The sequence below is a fragment of the Furipterus horrens genome, unplaced genomic scaffold (genome assembly GCF_987537825.1).
Source record: "Furipterus horrens unplaced genomic scaffold, mFurHor1.1.pri manual_scaffold_17, whole genome shotgun sequence".
NCBI classification, from domain to species: domain Eukaryota; kingdom Metazoa; phylum Chordata; class Mammalia; order Chiroptera; family Furipteridae; genus Furipterus; species Furipterus horrens.
In genome coordinates this window covers 75,655,196-75,682,657 of record NW_028327187.1, presented here as the reverse complement: position 1 = coordinate 75,682,657, position 27,462 = coordinate 75,655,196, and the positions used below count along the sequence as shown (strand labels likewise).

At 39.5% G+C, this 27,462-nt stretch overlaps 2 protein-coding genes across 2 annotated transcripts in view; one reads left to right on the top strand and one right to left on the bottom strand.

Moving 5' to 3' along the window:
- F8 (coagulation factor VIII) overlaps window positions 1–25,891 on the top strand; it is a 217,867-nt gene extending 191,976 nt beyond the window's left edge. The window contains exons 23-26 of the mRNA XM_090264419.1: window positions 15,791–15,935; window positions 16,351–16,499; window positions 17,291–17,467; window positions 25,695–25,891. Of these exons, the coding sequence (XP_090120545.1) occupies window positions 15,791–15,935; window positions 16,351–16,499; window positions 17,291–17,467; window positions 25,695–25,850 (627 nt within the window). The 3' untranslated portion in view covers window positions 25,851–25,891. The remainder of the gene's footprint in view (window positions 1–15,790; window positions 15,936–16,350; window positions 16,500–17,290; window positions 17,468–25,694) is intronic.
- F8A1 (coagulation factor VIII associated 1) lies at window positions 7,452–8,872 on the bottom strand. The gene has a single exon (XM_090265051.1). It carries the CDS (start codon window positions 8,751–8,753, stop codon window positions 7,611–7,613), a length of 1,143 nt encoding a protein of 380 aa, XP_090121177.1. The 5' UTR covers window positions 8,754–8,872; the 3' UTR covers window positions 7,452–7,610.
- Window positions 25,892–27,462: the final 1,571 nt, after the last annotated feature.

Genomic DNA, 27,462 nt, shown 5'->3' with positions numbered 1-27,462 from the left:
AGAAATGATAAAACCTTGCCCCGACCTTCCTACCTAGGACCTTACTTAAACTTTCCTTAAATTATCCTAACTTGAGTTATGCATTTCTTGTAGGAACCCTGTCTCATACAGTAATTGGTGCCAGACATAGCCCCAGGAAACAAACTCTCAAAATGGATTTCTAGGATTATGCTGCTAAGGTGTTCAAGGAACATAGCTATAATTTCCTTGCTTGGGGAGAAGGTTGGGTATTGGGTAATCCATGACATGTGGTGGCATTGCAATTTCTCATGTTATCACCAGTTATGCTACAGGGTGAGTTACAGATGGTGGGGAAGACATTGGGAGATTAAACTGACAGTGGCTTTTAGTCGCTGTGGCAACAACTGTAGTGTCACCTGATTGTAGAATGACTTTTCTTATGGCCCTTCTTTTTACAGCATACATAGGGAAAATGAAATTAAATGTTATGAATATATATAAAGAAGAACACCCATGAATATACACAGAGAATCAGGACACATCCGTGGAGCTGTGGAGGAGTCTTCTATATCCTGTGGTTATAGGTAGATACTTGACCTTAAAACCAAGTCTAGGGGCTGAGCATATGAATTGCTGAGTTGCAGAGACAATTAAATGCTCAACCCCACAAGGTCTATTATGCTAGGGTAAGGACACTGCTGAAAAGGAGTAGAACTCTGAGAGCTGGAATAGGTAGATTTAGGTAGGCATGTATGAGGCTGGGAACTGCAAACCTCCATATTTCTCTGAACCTCCTTTGCATAAGGAGACAACTTTTCCCCAGTCTCTGAGGGAGTCATCCTTTCTCTGTATAAAAGTATTTCAGTGACTACATCTGCAGTAATCTGCAGTAGTTGACTAGAGACCCTGTTTGGCTGCTACAAAACCCAGAAGTATCATGGGAAAATGACAGATCATCACAAATTTAATCAGGTGGTGATGACAAAAAATTGCAATTCCAGTAGAGGGCCAAGATGGAGGCTTAGACGGACACGCTAGGTCTCCCTCTACAACCAGAGAGGAATACAACTACTTCAAAACAAAGGATAACCAGAAATTCCAGAAAATAAAGCTACACGGAAGCCCAACATATGAAGTTATAAACCAGCGGTGCCATTTGGGCAGGTAAGAGTTAAAGAAGGCAAAGCTGTTTGCGGAGCGAAAGCCCGGAGGCAATCAAGCCCCTGGCGTGCGCGACTCCAATCAAGCCCCTGGCGTGTGCGACTCCGGCGCTGGGGAGCAGCCGCAGCATCGCCTTGAACAGTGAGGCCCAGGGGGGCGGGAGGACGGATCCCGGTCTCCTAGCTGAATAACTGTGTGAATCCATCTTGGACCCCCGCCCCCACAGAAAGCACCACAGGGCTGGGAAATAGGTCGCGGACAGGCAGGCGCCGGCAGGTCGCTGATTTGTGACGCTTACACAGGCACCGCCCCCGACAGCCAGCCCAGGAAAACAAAACGCATCTGTCAAAATGTGGCAGACAAATATAGAGATCCCGGTGGTGCAGCTCACCAGGCAGCAGATAGAGAACCTGACAGATGAACAGATAAGAAACCTGTCAGAGGCTCAGTTCTGGGCCATTGTTATCAGTTGGCTTACAGAATTCACAAAAGAGCAGGAAAAAGATATGAAAGAAGCGAAAAACTTTCATAACGAAAGGAACAAAACCACGTACGAGACAGATGGTGAGGAATCCAGAGTTCATTTCAACAAACTGGAATATGGAGAAGGAACAACCAGTCAACCAATGCAGCGAGAGGAAATAGGAAGCAACAATGAGAGGATCAGAAACCTCTGGGACAGCTATAAAAGGCCCAACATAAGAATCATTGGTTTGCCAGAGAGTGAGGAAGATGAACTAGAACTTGAAAAATTGAGTGAAAATATAATAAAGGAGAACTTCCCAGACTTGGGGAAGGGAATAGACTTGCAGGTCCAGGAAGCAAGGAGAGTTCCCAAGAGACTGGACCCAGGGAGAACCACTCCAAGACACATTATAATCAAAATGTCAAAAATTAAAGATAAAGAGAGAATCTTAAAAGCAGCAAGAGAGAAGAAAAGAATTATGTACAAAGGGGTCCCAATTAGACTATCAGCTGACTTCTCAAGGGAAACCCTACAAGCAAGAAGGGACTGGCAAGAAATATTCAAAGTAATGAAAATCCAAAACCTACAACCACGAATACTCTATCCAGCGAAATTGTCATTCAGAATAGAAGGACAGAGAAAGTGTTTCCAGGACAAAATAAAACTGAAAGAGTTCATTAGATCCAAACCACTGTTATATGAGAAGTTAAAGGGACTGGTTTAAAAAACAGAAGCTAGGGAGATGAAACAAAGGCAAACGAAACAGGCAACGAGAGTGGAAAAGGAACTGTGGGTAAGGGAAGCATAGTGGGGGGAGGTCAACAGGGAGGGGGAGTGGGGAGAGGGAGGGAGATGATATAGGAATTGGGGATCATGGTAGGAGGGAATGGAATAGACGGAGAGAGGTTGGGAGGAACTGTATGCACAACTAATGGACATAATCTAAAAGGGGGGGACAACTGGAGGGAGGGGGCCACCGGGTGGAGGGGAGCAGAGGGAAGGGAAAGTGGCACAAATGTAATATTTTAATCAATAAAACACATTAAATCTGAAAAAAAAAAAATTGCAATTCCAGATGTGATATCTTCTCTGGATCAAATTAACACAGAACCAGGCACCTGATATGGAACTATTAGCCTGGAAAAAAATTTTTCCTCTTATTCCCATTGATAAGCAAAATCAGGATATATTTGCATTTATAAAGTAGGAACAAGAATAGTATTAACTTTATTTTTTTTTAATTTATTTATTTATTTATTTTTTTTTGGTTTTTCAATTACAGTTGTCCCCTTTTCCCCCAATTTCTCTCCCCCACCCAGCCCATCCCTTCTCCCGCAATCATATCCCTCCCCGTTGTCCATGTCCATGAGTCATTTATACACGTTCTTTGACTAAACCCTTCCCTTACTTATCCCCCTTCTCTCCCTCTCCCCTCCCCCCTATTGACTGCTATTCTGCTCTTTGTTCTATTTAGTTCCTTTGTTTGTGTTGTTCTTTAGTTTCCTGTATTAGGTGATATCATGTGGTATTTTGCTTTCTTTGCCTGGCTTATTTCACTAAGCATAATTCTCTCTAGTTCCATCCATGTTGTCGCAAATGGCAGGAGTTCCTTCTTTCTTTCTGCTACATAGTATTCCATTGTGTAAATGTACCACAGTTTTCTGATCCACTCATCTACAGATGGGCACTTAGATTGTTTCCAGCACTTAGCTATTGTAAACAGTGCTGCAATGAACATAGGGGTGCATAAGTTCTTTTGAATTTGTGTTTCAAGATTCTTCGGGTATAATCCTAGTAGTGGAGTCGCTGGTTCAAAAGGCAGTTCCATTTTTAATCTTTTGAGGTAATTCCATACTGTTCTCCATAGTGGCTGCACCAGTCTGCATTCCCACCAACAGTGCAGTAGGGTTCCCGTTTCTCCACATCCTCGCCAGCAAGAATAGTATTAACTTTACATTCATGCCTCAGGGTGATGTCAGCTTCCTTATTCTTTGTCATAATATAGACCCAAAGGCCTACAAACATCTTGACACCGCACAATACACCGTAGTGGTCCATTAAATTGATGACATTATGCTGACAGGACCTTGTAAGCAGGAAATAGCAAGCAACCTAAATGTATCTATGATTAATATATTAACATACATATACACAGTCACATACAGATATATATATATATATATATATATATATATGTATAAAATAAGCCTATCTTGTTCCTGTCTTTAATGGGGATGGGTCTTATATTTCACTGTTTAATATAATGCTCACTGTTAGTTTCAAACAAATATGTTCTATCATTTTTAAAAAGTTTCCTTCTATACTTACTTTATTTGGAATGGCTGCATAATTTTATCGACTGTTTCTTGAGCATTTTTGATATGATCACATTTCTTCTTTCCTATTGTCAAATTATACTTACGTTCAATGGTGTGTGAGCATATACTTAATTATCTGGCTCTGGGGCAAAATGCAGAAGGGGGCTGTTAGAGGGAAAGGTCTTATCTGTAGCATTTGCTGATCTCTATGATGTGAATATTCTCATCATACCAGGTTCCAGGCTGCTGGTGTAACGTCACTGAATGTAGATTTGGAACACATGAGCATAATTGGCTTTCACAAGCCAGTACTAGCAAGCTCTAGCACAGTACTGTGCTACATTCCTGAGAAAATTGCCCTCAGTTATAATGTAGTAATCACTAAAAACTTACCTGGATCTAATTTGCCTAATTTGCTAGCATCCTATGTAGATCTTTTCTATCTATACTAATCAATAACATTGGTTTATCTTTTTCAAAGGCTCTATTTATCAGGTTTTGGCATGAGAGTTCTAAACTTGAAAATAAAGTGGAAAAGCTTCAATTTTCTTTCCCATTAAATTCTTACTCTAAAATAGTTTAATTAATGTAGTAATCATGTGTTTAATGAAAGTCAGATGGAAAAGCCACTTGAACCTTGAGATTTAGTGGTAGATACTTAACTATTGGCATTCTCATTTTGTTACCTGTAATTAATTTTTATAAACGTGTACGTTAGAGTCCTATCTCCCTTCCCATGCTATATATCTATATCTACATACACACATATATATCTTTTCCCCCTTTATCAGAGTTAGCAAGTGTTTGTCTATTCTTTTGAATATTCGAAGAATCAACTCTTGCGTCTAAAAATTGAACATAGACTTTCAAGGTGTTGTTTTGTAATTCAGTAATTTCTGTTCAAAACTTTAAAAACTGTCTTTTACTTTCTATGGGTTTATTTTTTGTTCCCTAGAATCTGCAGTTGAATGACTAGTTCGCTTATTGTTTATCTTTCTTGTTCAATGATAAGGAAAACGTGGTTCTTAACTACTCTCATAAAGGTCATTACTTTATTGAGTAATTACAGTTGACCCTTGAACACTCGGGGAGTTTGGGTGCCCATGACCCATGCAGTTGAAAATCAGCTTATAACTTAAAAGATGGCTCTCCACATATGTGGATTCCCAATTTCCAGTTGACCCCAATGTGGGTTTGAACTGCATGGATCAATTGAAAATATCCGAGTATAAGTGGACCAGAGCAGTTCAAGGGTCAACTGTAGTATGTTCTAGATTCTAGCAAAGGGGTGAGCAAACTAGAACCCATGGATTTGGACTTATGTACAACCTGCTTTTGTATGAACTGAGTTAAGAATGGTTTTTACATGTTTAAAGTTGCAAAAACAAAAAAAACTATGCGACAGAGATCATTTGTGGCCTGAAAAGATTAAAGTATTTCTATCTGGTCCTTTACAGGAAAAGTTTGCGGACTGGTGGTCTAGTCTAATGGCAAGAGAGATACCAGACAGTTAACATTATCCAGAACCCTTCCATCCCAGAGCTTGCCTAATTTATAAATTTCAGTCTTAGTAATCTTCCTCCAGTGTAGTGTTTCTCAAATGTTTTTGCATCTTCATACCACTTGCATACAAAATATTTTTCATAAGAAATATTTCTCATAGAAACCCCTCAAAAAGGGGAGAAAGGGGAACCCCCAGCACCCTTTAAAGATTAGTGATTTACTGCCACTATTTTCAAGTTTATGATATTTTAAATGTTAATTTTGAATTGTCAATGAACATTTCAATGATGCAGATCTTTCCCTCTTGGTTTTCAAGTTAAAAAGAAGACTGACCATGTCCTTTACAATATTTATTTTTTGTCATGTTAGAAATCAGTGTTAATTTTGATATTAAGTTGATATGTAGCAAGAGAACTTTCAAAATCACTGAAATGTGACCTTGGCCCAGTTATCTGTACTATAAAATTTCTGAGGGACATACATAAATGACAAATGGAAAACAATCTTTAGTGTTTCCTAAAATTATACTTGTATACCCAAATGCCTCTCTGGTAATCTCTCCACATACCTGCTCAAGCAAGTTTAGATCAGAGGCCTAAGGAGGATATTTCTTAAGCCCAAATCCAAATACTATCACCAGTCACAAGACATAACTACTAAGCATTCCTGTCATAAGGCAGTAAGGCAGCAGGCCAGGCCTGCAGCCCAGGGTGAGAGGAGTGTACCCAGAAAAAGAAAAAGCACAAAGGACCATGCACCCTTACCACTTTTTCAGTAAATTGGACTAGGCTTTTAGGGCTCCAAAGGACCTTTCCTGGCAGCCAAGTGCGAGCACAGGTATGATTGCTCAATCTGTCTCAAATAGGTGTGTCCTGCAGTTCTTCACCTATTACTTCTACACTGTTGAAATATAAGTAGAAAATGATACCCCAAAATTCCCATTTTGAGGCACTTAACTCATAGTGACAAATGTCCACATACCCGCCCCTGCAAAAAAACAAAAAAAAGCAAAACAAAAATCTACTCTCCAATTATGTCCCTAAATCTCATCCCAAAAGATTAGTACTGTATACAACTTCAGCCTAAAGGATGCATTTTCCCAAAGCTGAATTACTGAGAACCAGATTATACTCTGAAGAGTTGTTACCACTCTTGAAACTGTAAAGAAAATAAAATTGAATTTAAAAAAGCAGCTAAGTATGTTTATGTGTAACATTTGGACCAAAAGGCCTTGGAAGTTTAGTGTTTTAAAATGGAACCCCATTGCAGTTTTGGGGAACAACTACACCGGCTTGCATATACATAAACACAACACCAAAGAACCATGCTGATTTTACATATCTAAGAGTTGCAGAAAGATTCCTAATACAAATAAAAATGGTCATGTGGGTTAGCAGTACCTCTCAGAATAGAACCATAAATGTGAATTTCAATGCACACCTCACACATTTGTGTTGGACCCCCACCCTCTCAATCCACCCCCCAACTGGGCCTTGCCCCAGAAACATTTGTATTGCAGCTACCTCAGTGAGGACCACATCACAAATGATCTCTGTAGATTCACTGTCTGGCATAGCCCACACACTAGCACGCTGTCAGTTTCAAATAAATGAATACATCTTGGAATTAAAAAAAAGAACCGTTATACCCATTTTATAGGTTAAGAATATCTAAACCACAAATTAGGAGTACTGTAATGGCTTTATCATGGATTTAGGGCTGTAGCAATGATTCTGGGAATCAAATGATTTTCATGAATACACATGGGGTAAATAAAACAAATTGGGTGATCACATAGCCAGATATAAAAACACACCAAGAAATTAGCCATGATAAAAAAAAAAAAAATCACATAGCTTAACTATATCGACAACTGTGCCAAATAAAATCCTGACACTGAAACGAAGATTGGGGGATGGGGGTGTGGGATGGAGCAACAGGTGGAAGAGGAAATAGATAGTTAAAAGGATTCTCATTTTTATGTTGCAGTTTTTGGGAACCGAGGCATGTGCTCTACTCCTATCCTATCATATTGTTTTTTTTCCCCCACTATTATGAAAATAAGTCTTTACGGTGGCAAGAGGAATAAGCTCAACCAAGGTAAAACTGCTGTGATCAATATCTTTCATTTCCCCCCAAATGGAAAGGCAGAGGCATGAAGTCTGGTAACAGGCAAAAAGTCACATAGTTAATGTGAGTCATTAGATCCCCTGTCCTGAGGGGGAGATGGTTTCTTGCAGAACGAGGTGAAGGAGGTGGTTCTGCTCAGCACTCAACAGTGGCCACATCTCCACCTGTAGCGATTTGATGGCTTCCGTGTCCTTTTCGTGGGTAGCCATGACCAAGGATTGGAGCAGCAGGAAGAGCTCCTCCGGAAGCTGGCCACTCATCTCCTGCCCGTGGCTGTCGAAAGCCTCCCAGGAGTACTTCTCCAAGGTGTGGGCATGTTCCGGGAGGAGCTTGGCGGGCGGTGGTTGCAGGAGCAGCAGTAGCAGCACACGGGACACCTCAGAGCGGACCATGATGTCTGAGAAGGCGCCCAGTACTGAGGCAGAGGTTGCTGCCGCAGAGCCGGTATTCGGAGGGAGCAGCGCTGCCTGCAGGGCGGGGGCGGCGCCGAGTCCGTGCTGAACGCCTAACGGCTGCGGCTGTACCTGCGGCTGTGGCTGCAGCGGGAGCGGCTGCGGCGGCTGCACCGGGTGACTGCCGTGCTCCCGCGCCAGGCGCTGCATGCGCGTGAAGAGCGCCAAGGCGCCATTGTAGTCACGCGCCAACAGCTGGCAGGACGCGGCGTCGCCAAGCGCCTGCATCGCGGCCAGGGGCAGCTGCGGCAGCTGCAGCTGGGCGGCGCGCTGGAAGTGGACAGCGGCAGCGGCAGGCTGGCCTAGGTCTCGCAGGGCAGCGGCGAGCTCCAGGCAGAGGGCGGCAGCGGCGGCCGGCTGACCCAACTCAAGGTGCAGGCGCACAGCAGCACCCAGGGCGCTGGCAGCAGCCTGCAGCGGCTCCCCGTAGGCGGCGGGGCAGACGAGGCGCTGGCGCGCGTCGCGCTCCTGCCGCAGGAAGAGGCGGGCGGCCTCGGTGAGCGCCAGGGCTTCTCCGGGCCCGTGGAAGAGCGCCTGATGGCAGCGCGCAACCGCCAGCTGGCACCAGGCCGCGTAAGGCAGGCACTCCTGAGCGCGCAGCTCGCGGCCCAACTGTCCGAACTGCTCGCCGGCCTCTGCCACGTTCGGCTTCCGCAGGAACCGCTTCTTCAGCTTGTTCGACACCTGACGATACCTGGCCAGAAAGTCCCCAGCTTCAGACCCCGGGCCCGCACCACCCAAGCCACTGGCGGACGCCGCCATCTTCCCAGCCCAAACTCTTCCGGGCGCGCCTACGCAGCTGTGTGGACGTGCGAGTGCAGGCGGTTGGCTGCGACTTGTCCTGCGTCCGTCTCTGGCCAGCCGCGCAACCACGCCCGCACCTAAGCCCCGAGCCCCCTTGTTGCCCTGGTGATATGCAAAATATCGGGTTCCTGGGCGGGGCCTGGCCTGCTGGGAAGGGCTTAAAGAAATCGCGGATCTCGGGGCGGGGCCTGGCCCAGCGCCCTCGGTGGCTAGGTGACAGCTTGTTTACTCGGGTTGCTAAGGGTGTCTCCTAACATCTCTAAAGGAACAGGACCAAAACTAAACTCGTGATCCCGCGTGACCCTAATTTCGACTTTGCATCTTTCTTTTTTGTCCCCCAAGCCAACCGCTCTGTCCACCCGTCCTTCCCGCGCCCAGGTTGGCATTGCACGTTCACACTATCAGGACACCATAGTCATGGTCTTGCACTCCACCCTAATGAATACCATCCTTCAGGGAACTTTGATGGGCTCTGACTTGCTCAGAGGCAACGGGGGAGTCTTCCATACCCCATCGTCACACCCATCCCGGCCAGCTTCTTCCATACAGGGCCATCCCGTCCCTGCACTGACACCATGAGAGGCTGCTCCTCTCTTGTCATCCCTGACTCCACCCTCACCTCCTGGCAGATACCACCCCCACCCCCATCCCTCCAGTGATTTATGTCCGACAACCACCACCCACATAAAAGTAACAAGCAGACACATGGGTTCCTTTAAACACTTTATTTTCAAGAACTTTGCCTGAGGCACCAGACAAGGCCCAGGCTGCTTGGGCTGTAGGGTTGAGGCCAGGGGAACCCACGCCATGTTGGGCAGCTATTCCCACCCTGGGGCCACTTGGGAAATAGTGGTATTCCCAAAGAAACCACTGAGCAGTGCGTTGTGGATGGCCACGTTCACGAGCTGCGGAGTGATGCACCTGCAGCCTCTTCTCTGGGACTCATTGCCTGCCAGCTCCAGGATCATGGAGGTCATAATTGCCGTGATAGCTGAAAATCCATGAAGCAGGAACCTTATATTTATTTTAGTATTTATATATATAAAGGCTTTATAAACCCCACACACTTATAAACCGTTCCCACTCCCTTTTTAACCTTTTCCACACTTTTATAAATACTACTTGTGTTCTTAAACATATTCTATACTCTTAAACCTACGTAACTTTAACATACATATACAGTACCTCAATTTTTTAAAACTCCCGCGATACAGTGAGGCTGCAATAAGTGAACCGCGATATAGAAGGACTACTGTACTCTGCAGTTCCATCCATGCTGTCCCAAAAGGTAGCAGTTCCTTCTTTCTTTGTGCTGCATAGTATTTCATTGTGTAAGTGTACCACAGATTTTGATCCACTCATTTACTGATTGGTACGTAGGCTGTTTTGTAAATAACACCGTTATGAACATAAGGGTGCATAGGTTCTTTTGAATTGGTGTTTCAGGATTCTTTGGGTATAATACCAGCAGTGGAATCGCTGAATCAAAAGGCAGTTTCAGTTTTAGTTTTTTAAGGAAATTCCATACTGTTTTCCATCCCATACTGTTTTCCACAGTGGCTGCACCTGTCTGCATTCCCACCAACAGTGCACTAGGTTCCCTTTTCCCCACATCCTTGCCAGCACTTGTTCGTTGATTTGTTAATGATGGCCATTCTGACCTATGTGAAGTGGTATCTCACTGTAGTTGTAATTTGCATCTCTCTGATGGCTACTGATGCTGAGCATCCGTTCATATGCCTATGGGTCCTCTGTATGTCCTCCTGGAGAAGTGTCTGTTGATGTTCTTTGCCCATTTTTTAGATTGGGTTGTTTGTCTTCCTGGTGTTGAGTCGTATGAGTTCCTTATGTATTTTGGAGATCAATCCCTTGTCTGAGGTATCATTGGCAAATATATTTTCCCATATGGTTGGTTCCCTTTTCATCTTGCTGATGTTTTCTTTAGCTGTGCAGAAGCTTTTTAGTTTGATATAGTCCCATTTGTTTATTCTTTCCCTCTTTTCCTTGCCCTAGAGGATATATTGGTGAAAATACTGCCACATGGAATATCTGAAATTTTACTGCCTATCTTTTCCTCTACGACTTTTATAGAGTCATGGCTTATGTTTAAGTCTTTTATATATCTTGAGTTTATTCTCGTGTATGGTGTAAGTTGGTGGCCTAGTTCCTTTTTTTTTTTTTTTTTTCATGTACCTGTTCATATCTCCCAACAGCATTTATTGAAGAGGCTATTTTTACTCCATTTTATGCTCCTGCCCCCTTTGTCAAATATTAATTGATCATAGAGACCGAGGTTTATTTCTGGGCTCTCTATTCTGTTCCACTGATCAATGTATCTGTTCTTATGCCAGTACCACTGTTTTGATTACAGTGGCCTTATAATATAGTTTAATATCAGGTATTGTGATCCGTCCTACTTTATTCTTTTAACTCAAGATGGTTGAAGCTATTCAAGGTCATTTTTGATTCCATATAAATTTTTGAAATATTTGTTCTATATCTGTGAAATATGTCATTGGTATTTTAATAGGGATTGTGTTGAGTCTATAGATTGCTTTGGGTAGTATGGACATTTTTTAAATTATTTATTTATTTGTTTATTTTATTTTTAGAGAGAGGGGAAAGGAGAAAGAGAGAGAGAAACATCACTGTGTGGTTGCCTCTCACTTGCGCCCCCAACTGGGGACCTGATGTGCAACCTAGTAATGTGCCCTGACTGGGCATCGAACCAGAGACACTTGGCTCGCAGGCCAACACTCAATCCACTGAGCCACAGCAGCCAGGGCTAGGGTAGTATGGACATTTTAATGATGTTAATTCTTCCAATTCATGAACAGAGTACGTGCTTCCATTTATTTGTATCTTCCTTAATTTCTTTCTTCAGTGTTCTGTAGTTTTCCAAGTACAGGTCTTTTACCTCCTTAGTTAAGTTTATTCCTAGGTACTTTATTTTTCCTGTTGCTATACTAAATGGGACTTTTTCCTAGTTTCTGTTTCTGATATTTCATTGTTGGTGTACAGAAATGCCTTTGATTCCTGGATATTGACTTTGTATCCCGCTATTTAGCCAAATTCACTTATTAGGTTGAGTAGTTTTTTTGGTGGAGTTGTAGGGTTTTCTATGTACACTATCATGTCATCTGCAAATAATGACAGTTTTACTTCCTCCTTTCCAATTTGGATGCCTTTTATTTCTTATTCTTGTCTGATCACTGTGGCTAGAACTTCCAATACTATGTTGAATAAAAATGGTGAAAATGGACACCCTTGTTTTGTTCCTGATCTTAGGGGGAAAGCTTTTAGTTTTGCTCATTGAATATGATGTTGACTGTAGGTTTCTCATATATGGTCTTTATTATGTTGAGGTATGCTCCTTCTATTCCCCTTTCACTGAGTTTTTTTTTTTTTTTTTATCATAAGTGGGTGCTGTACTTTATCAATGTTTTTTCTGCATCTATTGATATGATCATATGGTTTTTGTCTTTCATTTTGTTACACTTATTGATTTGTGAATATTATACCATCCTTGCATCCCTGGGATGAGTCCCACTTGATCATGGTGTATGATCTTTTTAATGTATTGCTGGATCCGGTTTGCCAATATCCAAAATTTATAAAGAACTCATACAAGTCAACACCAAATCCCCCCCAAACAATCCAATTTAAAAATAAGCAAAGGACCTGAATAAACACTTCTGCAGAGAGGATATACAGATAGCCAATAGATACATGAATATATGCTCAACATCACTAATAATCAGAGAATTGAAAATTAAAACCACAATGAGATATTGTCTCACATGTGTCAGAATGGCTATCATCAATAAAACAACAAACAACAAGTGTTGGCAAGATGTGGACAAAAGGGCACCCTCGTGCACTGTTACTGGGAATGCAGATTGATGCATGTACTATAGAAAACAGTATGGAGGTTTCTCAAAAAATTTAAAATGAAACTGCCTTATGACCCAGAAATTCTACATCTGGGTATATATCCAAAGGTATCCAAAATATTAATTTGAAAAAATATATACACCCCTATGTTTGTTGCAGCATTATTTATAGTAGACAAGCTATGGAAGAAATCCAAGTTCCCATCAATACATGAGTGTATAAAAACATGTGGTACGTATATACAGTGAAATATTACTCAGCCATAAAAAAGAACAAAATCTTACCATTTGCAATAGCACGGGTGGACTTAGAAGGTATTATGCTGAGAAAAATAAGAGGAAGACAAACACCATATGATTTCACTTATGGGTGGATTGTAAAAAACAATATAAACAAAACAAACACATTCACAGATACAGAGGACAAGTTGATGGTTGTCACAGGTGAGGAGATGGGGAGATGAGATGAAAAAAGTTGAAGGGATCGAGAATTACACATTGGTAGTTTGAAAATAGTCATGGAGATGTAAAGTACAGCATAGGAAATATAGTCAATAATATTGTAATAACTGTTTATGGTGCCAGTTGGCTACAGGAAAATTCAGGGGGAACACGTTGTAAAGTATATGATTGTCTAACCATAATCCTATACACTTGAAAATAGTACAAAATAATATTGAATGTAAACTGTAATTGAAAAAAAATTTAGAAAAGTAGTATAACGCATATGAAAAAAATGTTATCAATTGTTGAGGATGTGGAAAGCTGAACTTTTACTTCCTTGATGAAAAGCTGAGTTTATCTATGGCAGAGGTGCCACACACACCCTAGGCTCGGTTGGAAGTTGCTCTGTCCAGCAGAGGCTTCATGACCATGGCGGAACAAACTTTTACCCAGGACACTTTATTATGTCTGGGGGAAGGAAGGTGACTGCCTCTCTAGTGGAGACCAGCAGCCAAACCTTCATCCCTCATGTCTTTTATTAAGGAGGATACATGTGAGAGATACAAGGCTAAAATTCATAAATTGTCTATTGCATTCAGTTGTTTGACAGTAACAGATAACATACACTAATTCAGGAATCACACTGACTGATCAGAGTTAAGGTCTATAAAACATTCGGACCAGGTGCAGGGTTCCATATACTCCCTGCTAGAGATTGTTTATGTTATATTACTGATAAGGAAAGCAGAGCAAGTTTTGAGGCACACTGAACTTAATAAGCGCTCTTTGATCTAATTCCCATGGCAACCCTCTGAGTGGTTGTCAGTCATGTTCCGCACACAGCCGTATGTTGAGACTTAGAGGCAAGCGCGGCCAGAAAGCTGGCGGCTCGCCATGCTCAGGCTGGGTCTACAATTCCTTAAACCACAAGGAGCGGTTGCCCACATTTATCCATTACCCTCTTCTTTTAAGTGAAATAAAGACATAGTTTGAAAATATAAATAAATGAAAAAAAAGCCAAATTAAAAAATCCTAAGGTTTTGTGGCTACTATATCTTAGTAATGGGATGTACCTGGTTTAATGTGAAAGGGTATTTTACGTGTAATTTAATGATTTTTTTTGTCTTGACCTCTTACTTTGATTATAATATTGCTACCTGTTTATTTGTGTGATGTTACTTCCAATGCTTCTGTAAGCATTTCTGTTATGTACCACTAACTTTTCTTCAGTCCACAGGTAATTAAGGGAGGGAGTGAGGGAGGGAAAAAAACAGAAACCCAATCACTGTCAGAGGTTTTATTAACATCAGTAAGTTGAAAAAAACTAAAAGGAAAATAAATGATTTGATTAATACTAAAAAAAAAATAAAAAAAAAACATTTAGTAGAATTCACCAGTGAAGCCATCTAGCGCAGTTCCTGGCACATTATCTATGGCATATAGAATTTGTGTAGTTATTAACTATTTATTGAATTAATACATTGTCTCCCTGAGAAGGTTTCTAATCAAGATGCAAGGATGGAGTAAAAAATGAAACAGATACGTTCATCAAAAATAATGCTGTAATTTATGGGGAAATGCTATAAATTTATTATTTTTTCCCATAGGAAAAAAATTTGTTACATGGCAGAACAATTTTTAAAATTTTGTATAATACTGTAACTCTGATGTGTGGTTCAGGGTAGGGCAACTGAGTATGCAAAACAGAGTTTATTCTTATATTCTTACTTATTAATTATTGTATTATTCTCTGTATGAACAACTGTAAACCTTTTTCCCCACCTTGTATGACAAACTTACATTGATTCCTATATTAATGTATTCAGGCAGATACAGAATGCCAGGTATTTTATGAGAGATGATTTTCAACTTTCCTTATACTATATGCCATGTTTTAATTCTAGGCCTTTTCAATTGGCATTACTACCATATTTCTCAAACTGTGTTCCTTTTCCCTTAAATATGTCATGTAATTTTCTCTAGAATGTAGACATGTCAAGGTCCTAAATCCCACATATTGGATATTAACATTTCCTCATGAATTAATACATAAGGAATCAGTAATTAATGTCCCACAGTTCACACACACACACACACACACACACACACATACAGAGCCCACATTTTTTAAAAATTTATTGGGGTGACATTGGTCAAAGCATTTGACTGCAGAGCCCACATTCTTGGAAGATAGCTGAGACTAGTGCGATAAACTGCTGACCAGTCCTATTTCACAGCTGACTCTGTCCTAAACCAGTGCTTCTCAAATTTCATGTTCTGGTTCAGTAAATCTGGAATAGGGCCCAACATATTACATTTCCAATTACTCCAAAGTGATGCTGATATTGCTGGTCTGTAACCCACACTGGATTAGCAAAGCCTTAAAAGCCTTCCTCAACTGTTGATGAACCTTTTTTACAGGGCCCCAAAATAGACTACTTCACCTGCACAGACTTAATCTTCCTTGTTCCATTCCTCTTCCTGATGTTTTTCTCCTTCATGTATTCTTTTCTAACACCTGTCTAGGCAGAATGGTTTTGAGTGTTTGTTGCTTTTGAGAAATGCACAAAGCAAAATTAGAAGGAAGAGATAATTGGGAAGAATTGCTTTTTGCTCTATTTTCGCTTTTCATGTGTCTGTGCTAATCACTCTCTCCAGGTCTTCTTTGGCAATGTGGATTCATCTGGAATAAAACACAATATTTTTAGCCCACCAATTATTGCTCGGTACATACGTTTGCACCCAACACACTACAGCAGCCGCAGTACTCTTCGCATGGAGTTGATGGGTTGTGATTTAAACAGTAAGTGCCAAGTCATCTCATATCCTTCCATCTCCCAATCATGAGTAGGATAATTAATTAAAGGTCCTAGTTTTCCAGAGACTGGAGGTTTTCTTAGCATATAGAACTATTAATGCTAAAACCAGCACCGTCCTGGGCAAGCCCAGGACTTGGACATTCTAACCATGGGACTCCCCATGGGCAGCCACCTCCTACAATATTTACTATTAATAAGGCAAATCAAAGTTAAACAAAGCTGAGCAGAGCTGACCAAAAAAACAGGGGGCATGTTAACAATGACAGAATCAGCACAAAAGTTAATACCTGGGAAATGACATCATGATGACAGTAGTCATAGGGTGCCAGTAGAGACAGGCTAGTGGAACTAAGGCTGCATCTTCTCCTTGTGATTACATTGTACTTTTACTTCTTTGAGGCTGTAGCATTCCACTAGGAATGGAGAGTAAAGCAATATCAGATGCACAGATTACTGCCTCATCCTGCCTAAACAATATGTTTTCCACCTGGTCTCCTTCACAAGCCCGACTTCACCTCCAGGGGAGGACTAATGCCTGGAGACCCCAGGTAAGAGGCAACAAATTTTCCATTTAACTGAGGCAGGATGGGAAGTAATGGTTGGAAAACAATAACGAAAGCCCTTGACTGTTTCTTCAGAGGTATTTCAATCTCCCGGTTGTTCCAAAAGTGTGTCAAGGAAGGTTGACTGTAGACAGAAAAACCCATAGATATTTAGTGGTGCCATGTGATTCCAAACAGAATTCATTGGGGGAAATTATCTCTAATTGAATTGTCTGAAAACAGAATCTCTGTATGCAGTACTAGGTTAGTATCTGTCAAAGAACTATAGTAGTTGAAGTCTAGTTTTACAGAGAGCAATATCAATAATTAGCTCTCTTTGCAGGTTTCTCAGTGCCTCAAAGAAAAGGGTCACCGTCATGTACATTTCCTTGGGCACAGTTCTTTTCAAGAACCACTCAGTATGTGATTTTTTTCAATCACTGAATAGTTTTTTGGGGTGAATGGAATTGACAGTCTGCTCCTCCAGGGGCTTATTTTAAACAAAACAGGTCATATAACCCATTGCTAAACTTATAATATTGTAGTCAATCTGTATATGGCTCATATATTCATTCAGCATTTACTAAGCACCTGTTAAATAGCTGACCCTGGGGATACTGAGATGAATCATGAAAAATTTTAACCCTCAAGTTACTTAGAGTCTAAAAAGGGAGACTGACAAGCAAACGGTTAAAACGCAGAGTATAAGTGCTGTGACATGGTTAATAAGAAGGGATTTAGGTAATTCTGGGAGCAAATACTTACCAACAGGATACTAATCTAACTAACTTTCTCAGGTGAATAATCCAGAAGAATGGCTGCAAGTGGACTTCCAGAAGACAATGAAAGTTACAGGAATAACCACCCAGGGGGCAAAATCTCTCCTTACCAGCATGTATGTGAAGGAGTTCCTCATCTCCAGTAGTCAAGATGGCCATAACTGGACTTTGTTTCTTCAGAATGGCAAAGTAAAGGTATGTTGCTATCATAGGAAAGGCACAGATCTGTCCTAGAGCTTCATATTTAGGGATATAACAAGGTTGACATATGGTCAAACTTTCAATAAACTTTACTGACTATCTATTGTAATAGACCAACACCATGAAAAGCATTTTGGGAGGACACAGTGACTCCAAGAAAGGATGTATAATCCCCACCAACAGCAAAAAACAAACAAACAAACTTTTATTTTAAAATAATGATCTTAAATTAGAACAAAAAGAGGTGAAAATATGACAATGTAAAATAGAGAAGCTTGACTAAGGGAAATGCTTATATTAGTGATGTTATCGGGAGACAAAGCTTTGAGCAAAATGCAAGGAAAACTGAATGTGAAACTTCTGCATTGAGAAAATAATGAACTCAAAAGGAGCTAAAGTAGATAATAAGGGAAAGAAGGGGAAGGGACTAGTCAAAGAACATGTAAAAATGACCCATGGACATGAACAACAGTGTGGGGATTGACTGTGTGGGCGGGGGTTGGACTGGGTAGAGGAGAGCAAAGGGGGGAAACTCTAGAAGAAAGCACTCCTAGTTTAATTCTCCAGGATTCTCACATATTTAAATGATAAGATCATAAATATAGATCAGCAATTATAAAACACAACAAAGCTACTTGACTAAAGTGAACAGAAACAATCAATACAGATTTAGAATCTGAACAACATCCAATTGTCATTATCAGATATATATTATGAAATAATTTTGTATAAAATATTTAAAGCAATGAACTATAGAGACATAAAAATAAATGACAAATTGTCCAAAATTATAAAGCAGTTTTGGAGAAAAACAGTACTTTTAGAAATAAAAAATATAATTTTTGTATTGTTGTTCTATTACAGTTGTCCCAATTTTCCCCCATTGCCCTTTCTTACCCCACCCACCCACTCCTGCTTCCACAGTCAATCCCCACCCTGTTGTCTATGGGTCATTTATACCAGAAAAAACCCTAATTGTTGAAGTTTAAAAATAAAAAAGACAATAGCAGATTAGGCATAGCCAAAGAGAATTTAGTCAATTTGAAGATTTAGCTAAAGAAATTACCCAGAACAGCACAGAATATGAAGCATATAAAAAAGAAATTAAGTTAATATGGAATGCAGAGAAAGCCTAACATATGTAATTGAAATCTCAGACTGAAAACAAAGAAGAAATAGTGGAGAAGAAGCAAACAAACAAGGATGACCACTTTCGTCACTTCTAATCAGCATTGTACTGGAAGTTATAGCCAGGAAAATCAGGCAAGAAAAGAAATAAAAGGCATCTAAATTGGAAATAATGAAGTAAAACTATCTCTCTGTCAATTATATGATTTTATATGTAGAAAATCCTAAGGAATCCACAAAAGAATCGTTTAGAGCTAATAAATGAATTCAGCAAAGTTGCAGAGTACATGATCAACACACAAAAATCACTTGTATGAGCAATGAAAAATCTAAAAAGCAAATTAAGAAAATAATTTTATTTACAATAGCATAAAAAAGAGTAAAATATTTAAAAATAAACTTAACCAAGGAAATGCAAAGCTTGTACACTGAAAACAACATAACATTGCTGAAAAAATTCATGAATTGGAAGACTTACTAGTGTTAAGATGGCAATACTATCCAAAGCTATCTACAGATTCAGTGCAATCCATATCAAAATCCCAATGGACATTTTTGCAGAAATGGACAAGCTGTTCTAAGAATTCATGTAGAATTTCAAGGAACCCAGACTAGCCAAAACAATCTTGAAAAAGAACAAAGTTGGAGGACTCACACTTCCCATTTTCAAAACTTACTACAAAGCTACAGTCATCAAAACAGTGTGATATTGACATAAAGATAGATAGACTGGCCCTGACCAGTGTGGCTCAGTTGGTTGGGCATTGTCACTGGTTCAATACCCGGTCAGGGCACATGCCTGGGTTGCAGCTTCAGTCCCCAGATGGGGTGCATATGAGAGGCAACCGATAGACACTTCTCTCTCTCTCTTTCTTCCTCCCTTCCCCTCTTTCTAAAAATAAAAAAAATTAAATTAAAATAAAATAAATAAAGATAGATAGACTGAAGTCCAGAAACAAGCCTGTACATCTATGATAAATTGAGTTTCAATAAGCATTCCAAGAACACTCAATGGAAAAAGAATAGTCTCTTCAGCAAACAATGCCAGGAAAACTAGATATTCACATGCAAAAGATTTGTTACCACTCAACATATACAAATAATAATAATAATAATAATAATAATAATAATAATAATAATTAATGAATCAAGTACATAAATATAAGACCTAAAAAGTTAGCAGAAAATATAGGGGTAAATATTGATGACCTTGAATTTAACAATGGTTTCTTAGGTGTGACACCATACTCACAACCAATGAAAGAAAAAGATATAGTAGGCTTCTCCAAAAAACTTTCATACATCAAAGGATACTCTCAAAAAACTGAAAAGACAGCCCTGGCTGGTGTGGCTCAGTGGATTGAGTGCTGGCCTGTGAACCAAAGGGTCACTGGTTCAATTCCCAGTCAGGGCAGATGTCTGGATTGTGGGCCAGGTCCCCAGGGGGTGTGCATGCAAGAGGCAAACACACAATGATGTTTCTCTCCCTCTCTTTCTCCCTGCCTTCCCCTCTCTCTAAAGATAAATAAATAAAATCTTTTTAAAAAAGAAAAAGAAAAGACAACCTACTGTATGGGAGAAAATATTTGCCAGTCAAACATTTGATAAAAGGTCTAGTACCCAGGATATACAAGAACTCTTAAGTTCAACAATAAAACAACAACCAAATTTAAAAATAGACAAAGAACTTCAATAGACATTTCTTCAAGGATGATATACAAATGGCCAACAAACACATGAACATCAACATCACTAGTCATTAGGAAAATGCAAATCAAAACCAAAATAAGATATCACATCACACCCACTAGTATGCCACCACACACTTGTCAGAATGGTCATCATTAACAAATCAACAAACAACAAGTGCTGGCGAGGATGTGGAGAAAAGGGAACCCCACTGCACTGTTTGTGGGAATGCAGACTGGTGCAGCCACTGTGGAAAACAGTATGGAATTTCCTGAAAAAAACTAAAAGTGGAACTGCCTTTTGATCCAGTGATCCCACTGCTGGAATTATACCCTAAGCATCCTGAAACACCAATTCAAAATAACCTGTGAGCCCCAGTGTTCATAGCAGTGCTATTTACAATAGCCAAGTGCTGGAAACAGCCTGAGTGCCCATCAGTAAAGGAGTGGATCAAAAATCTGTGGGACATTTACACAATGGAATACTATGCAGCAGAAAGAAAGAAAGACTTCCTACCCTTTGTGACAGCATAGATGGAACTGGAGAGTATTATGCTAAGTGAAACAAGCCAGGTGGTGAAAGACAAATACCATATGATCTCACCTATAAGTGGAATTTAATGAACAAAACAAATGAGCGAAATAGAACCAGAGACATAGAAATAAGGAACAAACTTACAGTGACCAGAGGGGAGGGGGAAAGGGGATAATGGGGAAAAGAAGGGAAAGGGTCTAGTCAACAAACTAGTATAAAGGACCCATGGACATGGACAATAGGGTGGGGATTGACTGTGGGAATCAGGGAGGGGGTAGTGGGGGAGAGTAGAGCAATGGGGGAAAAATTTGAACAACTGTCATTTAACAGCAATAAAATAAAATAAATGAAGAAAAAATAAAAATACAGAAAATAAAAAGTGTTAACAAGGATGTAGAAAAATTGAAACCCACATTCCTGATGGGAATGGGAGATGGGAATGCCACTGTAGAAAACATTTTGGTGGTCCTTCAGTAAGGTAAACATAGAATTACCATATGATCCAGCAATTCTGCTATGGGGCACATACCCAAAATAATTTAAAATAGGCAGTTAACAAAAGCTTATACATGAATGCATTTAGCAGTCATAACTAGATAAAAGTACTGATACATGCTACAACATGGATGAACCTTTCAAACATGGCTAAGTGAAAGAAGCCAGACATAAAAGGCCACATATTGTATAATTCCGTTTATGTGAAATATCTAGAATAGGCATATACCTAGAGACAGAAAACATAGTTTAAATATTTTGTTAAATATTTTATTTATTTATTTTTCGAGACAGGGGAAAGGAGGGAAAAAGAGGGGGAGAGAAACATCAATGTGTGGTTGCCTCTCATGCACCCCCAACTTGGGATGTGGCCTGCAACCCAGGCATGTGCCCTGACTGGAAATTGAACCGGCGACCCTTTGGTTCACAGGCCGGCACTCAATCTACTGAGCCACACCAGCCAGGACTGAAAACATACTTTAAAATGATTAAGATAGTAAATTTTATTTTATATACATTTTACCACAACATAAAGAAACCAGAAGATACATTACCAAAATGAGGGTGATGAACTGACAGCTGATTTCTATGGAAGAATGAGAATCAGAAGATAGTTAATATCTACATTAAGGAAAAATATGAAACCTTCCTGCCAAAAAAAAATCAAGTAAAAATTTCTTTAATGCATTAAAGCAAAGCCTAAAAAATTTTCCAACATACATGAGTGATTTTACTATTCAGTAAAGTCCTCCCAACATAAAAATTAATAGGATATTTATTAACCTTTTATCAGTGAATTTGAAAAATTAGGTTAAATGAATTAATTCATAGTAAATGTAGCTTACTTAAGGAAAAGGAAACGTTGGAACTCCTAAACCTTTTAAGAAATCGAACTGGTGTTCAAAATCTTTTTACAAAGAAAACTCCAGATCCAGATGGCTACATGAAATACTCTATCAAATTTTCAAGGGAAAAATAATACCAATATTCTTTCAGAAAAATGAAAGAAAAAGCATATTATCCAACTTTTTATGATGACAACAAAACCCAATTTTACTCATGAATATGCATCTAAAAGAAAATACTGTATTAACAATATGTATCCAAGTTGGATTTTTCCTAGGAATGCAATGTTGGCTTTAACATCAGAAAATTAATATGGTCCATACATTAATGGACTGAAGGATTATATAAGCCATAAATGCTGAAATGAGCATTTTATAAAATTCAACATCTTATTCTTAATGAAAAAGTTAGCAAACTAAAACTAGAAGGGAAATTTCTCTTTTTTTAAGATTTTATTTATTTATTTTTATAGAGAGGAGAAGGGAGGGAGGAAAGAAGGGAGAGAAACATTGATCAGTTGCCTCTCACATGCCCCCAGCCAAGGACCTGGCCTGCAGCCCAGGCATGTGCCTTGACCAAGAATTGAACCTGCGACCTTTTGTATGGGTCAACATCCAACCCACTGAGCCACACCAGTCAGATGTAGACGGGAAATTCATTAATCAGATAAAGGGTATTCACAAAACTCTTACAGCAAATACATAGAGAACTTTCCCTTTGAGATTGAGAATAAGATAAGGATGCCCGCTGTACCAATTATGTTTTGCTTTGCTGCATAACAAACTACCCAAAACCTTGGTCAGAATTTTGTGGATCAGGAATCTAGGTTGATCTTGCTGGCTGGTTTGTCTATGATCCATGTGACATCAGTAGGGATGGGTGGATGGATCCACTTCCTAGATAGCTTCTTCCCTCACAAGTCTTGACATTTCTATCCACATGGTATCTCTTCAAGGTTTAAGTCTTTCCATACAGTGTGTGTGTGTGTGTGTGTGTGTGTGTGTAAAATAAAACCATTGATAACTAACCTACAGAATAACTAGAAGACAAAAAATACTATAAGTTTCAATTTGCAAGTAAGTAGGAAATAAACCTGTAAAGGCAGCTGACCTAGCTCCAGAGCTCGCTCTGGAGAGAGTTCAGGAGAGACTGTGAAAAAAAGAGGAAAGGTCAGTGTGAGACCTAGTGGTAAAACACAGATAAAATCACTTCTAAAAAGATAAAGTCACGCCCTGAGTGATGAAACACTAATATTTGAGACCTGCTGGATCATAGCATTGGCTTGTGGATAACTGAAAGGCAAGAAATTGACAGTGTGTGAAACTGAAGGTGGCAGATTTGGAAAGGCACTTTTCTTCTGGTGAAGGGGGATACATATCGTGGAGACTTGGTAATGAACAACAAAAAGTCAAATGGTTGAAATTAAGTGTCCTGTAAAAGCAAAAACAAATCACAAAATCACAAGAAACAAACCTCTTAACAGCCCCATCTATTAAAAAAATAAATTGCATTTCACTTTATGAACAGTAGGGGGTAATCCTGGACTAAGAAACCTAATACGTCACCCAAACCTTTTACAAAAGCACCTCTTTTTCTTTTTTTTTTTTATCAAGATTACTTTATTTTTATTTTATTTTATTTGTTTTTTATAGAGAGAGGGGAAAGGAGAAAGAGAGGGAGAGAAACATCACTGTGTGGTTGCCTCTCACTCACGCCCCCAACTGGGGACCTGGCATGCAACCTAGTCATGTGCCCTGACTGGGAATCAAACCAGTGACACTTGGTTTGCAGGCCGATGCTCAATCCACTGAGCCACGGCAGCCAGGGCACAAAAGCACTTCTTATTGCTGGGACAAGAAAATATAAAGAATTTCTAAATGTAACTATATGTTTGACTCAGTCTCTTGGGCCTCTCTCTCCCTTCTGCCATGAGATAAAAATGTGGAAGAAATGACAAGATTAGAAAATCAGTTTGAAACTATCAGTGTACTACTTAATGCTTGTAAGGACTTTAATGGATACCGAAACCATTGGATGAAAGCTTAATGGGAAACAGAATATTTACATGGTCTCACAGATTGTTAGGAAAGGGAAATAGCCACATTTATAACAGAGAGATGTGTGGACACCACCTTAACCAAGTGATCAAACTTTGTATCATTAGTGGGACAAACTGGCATCATGAGTCCCCTGGTGTGATGTGGTAGGGGGGACACATCACCTACACAGTATTCTCTAAAAATGTTTAACCAAAATCTAATAATGAGAAAAAGTCACAGAAATTTAGAATGAGGGACATTCTACAGAACATTGGTCCTAGATTTTTAAAAGTATCAGTGCCTAAAATTTCCAAAGTAAATTTTCCAAATCCAAAGAAATAAATAGATAGACAGATAGATAAATACATTAAAATGTCAATATTATGAAGGACAAAGAAAGACCAGAGAGTACAAGTCTGTTCTATAATAGATTAATGAAGATTCAAAGGGATACAAGTTAAAGCAATGTGTGATCTTTTATTAAATTCTGGATTGGAAAAACTACATAAAGATATTGTTGTGATATCAATATTATATTTGTTAGGTATAGTGATGTTATCCTGTGGTTATGTAGAAAAAATAACTTTAGGTTTGGTTTGCTGGAGTATTTGGGAGTAAAATGCCATGACTTTTACAACTTCCTCTCAAGTAGCTCAGAACATGTGTGTTTGTGTGTATGCTTCTCTGTGTGTGTGTGTGTGTATGTGTGTGTGTGTGTAGAGAAAGAAACTAAATATATCAATATGTTAACAATTGATGAACCTAGTTGAATGATTTAAATGTTCATTTTATTTTTTCAATTTCTTGAAGTTGGTAATATTTCAAAATAAAAATGTTAAGGGAAATAGCCAGGAATAAGTCTAACAGATGTGCAAGTCTTCAAATATACCAAAAACATTTGTCAAAGACTTTCAGAACAGGGACCTCAATGTTTCTCAGAATTTCTCTCAAAGTTTAACAAATGTTTATAGTGTGTTTGCCATATACATGTAGCATACATTATGCTATATATTCTACCTGTATATACATTGTGCTTTATATTTTACAGTGACTAAGGTCTCTGTCTCATGGAGCTGACATTTGGTGATGAAAGCAGAGAACAGTCAATAACCATGTAAACAAATAAACGAGAAAATATTGAATGCTATGATGAAAATGAACAAGTTAAGGTTTAGAGTCCACAAGAGTCCTGTTTTACATGGCATGGATCTCTCTAAAGAGATGGCATTTAAACTGAAACCCAAAGGATAAAAGTGGAGCAACAGAAGGTGTAAGAGCATTCCAAGCACAGGGGACCACATATACAAAGGCTCCCATGATAAAAAAAAAGAGTTAGCTTCGTGCAAGAACTAAAAACAAAGGCCTCCACAGCAGGCAAGCAGGGTGCTCTTAATTTTAGATGTTATGCCCACTTTCCTTGGCCATGTTGGAAAAACATCATTTTTTTTTCCCTGTCATACAACTAATAAATGCTGTCGTTACTCTTTCAGGTTTTTCAGGGAAATCAAGACTCCTTCGCACCTGTGGTGAACTCTCTAGACCCACCACTGCTGACTCGCTACCTTAGAATTCACCCCCAGAGCTGGGTGCACCAGATTGCCCTGAGGCTGGAAGTTCTGGGCTGTGACGCACAGCAGCTGTACTGAGCATGACAAGAAATAAAGTTTGAGACCTTGGGCATTGTCAAGGGAATAGTTCTAAGACCTTCATAAACTCTCTTGATTCAATAAAACTACTATAACATATAATTTCCTCCATAAAATGTAGTAAAATATAATTGTTTGTATTTTACTACAATCATAGGATCATCTTAAAGTGGCCCCTCCGACCCCTACTAACCCGGTAGCACTAGGATAACCAAACATCCCAGTTTGGCCTGAACTCTCACAGTTTAAGTAAAGCCCTTGTCAGTCCCCTTGCTCCTCCTTCCTAGGCCCAGACCATTCCCTAACTCCAGTCCAGCATGTCTCCCAGACTTGCCTTCTACCCCTAAGCCTGGCCCCTGGGTTACTTCCTGCTCTACACTGCCCTTGGAGCTATCATTTTCCTATGTATTTAAAGTATGCAGTCCAAGCAGACACTGCCCTGAAGCTTCCCAAAGGAGTTATCATTAATCCAGCATTTTATGGGAGAGTTGCATCCTATTTAACTCCTAAGCTTTTCTACAGCTGCTTGAAGACTGGCAATGTGTGTGTGTGTGTGTGTGTGTGTGTGTGTGTGTGTGTGTGTGTGTGTAAACCCATCTGGAAAGCATTCTCCTGCTGACAAATTAGGTCTCTCACACAGCCACCACTTCCTCCTCTGTAGAAAAACAATGTATTTAAAGTTGGCAGAAATATTCATGATGTAAGCATTTCAGATTACGTTTCGAACATTTAAAATAAAACTCTCACTTTTTATTATCCTAGTCAAACATGGAACAAAACTAATTTGGGGATCATAACACCGCAGCCTTGAAGCTAAAAGGCCAGTCATTTTGAAAACCTGCAAAATGGAGATAATATAAGAACTACTATATTAAAATCCATTTTTGGCCCTGGCTGGGTGACTCAGTTGGTTGGAGCATCGTTCTGTACACTAAAAGCTTACAGGTTCGATTCCTGGTCAGGGAGCATACCTAGGTTTCGGGTTCAATCCAACCAATCAATGTTTCTCTCTCTGTCTCAGTCTCTGTCTCTCTTTCTCTCTCTCTCTCTCTTTGTCTCTCTCCTTCCCTTCCTCTCTCTAAAAATAATAAATATATCCTTGGGTGAAGATTTTGAAAAGTTTAATTTTGCCTTCTTAAAAATAGATATAATGATCTTATTTATCTATCTTGGGGCATTGTTAATGGCACAGTCTTACCTCAAAAACTAGTGTTCTTAAACTGAACCTCATAGATGGGACTCAAGAGCCCCCTCAGGCCCCCTGGATTAAATACGACATTATGTTTGAGTGCATATGTGCCTTTTTCTGACAGGAATGTGCAAAGACTTAATAAGCTTTTAAGATGTACATGCTTTTAAAAATCTCAGAAGGATGTAGAAATAAAGTCATTTGGTCTTATTTCTAATCAACAAAAAATGCAATAAGTTAGAATCACAGAGGTTGGGAACCTTGAAATAAAATGACTGTGTTCCCTTGAAATGGTGGGGCCCAAAAAAGTTAATAATCATAATAGGTTTCTAAAGGACATATTTTAAATATTTCTACATAAAAATGAGGAAAATACATGACAATCTGGGAGAGGAGATAACAAAACTGTAATTCTAATAATGC

What these genes read in the sequence shown, in the direction of transcription:
- F8A1 (XM_090265051.1), bottom strand. Translation starts at nt 8,753, where the DNA reads ATGGCGGCGTCCGCCAGTGGCTTGGGTGGTGCGGGCCCGGGGTCTGAA.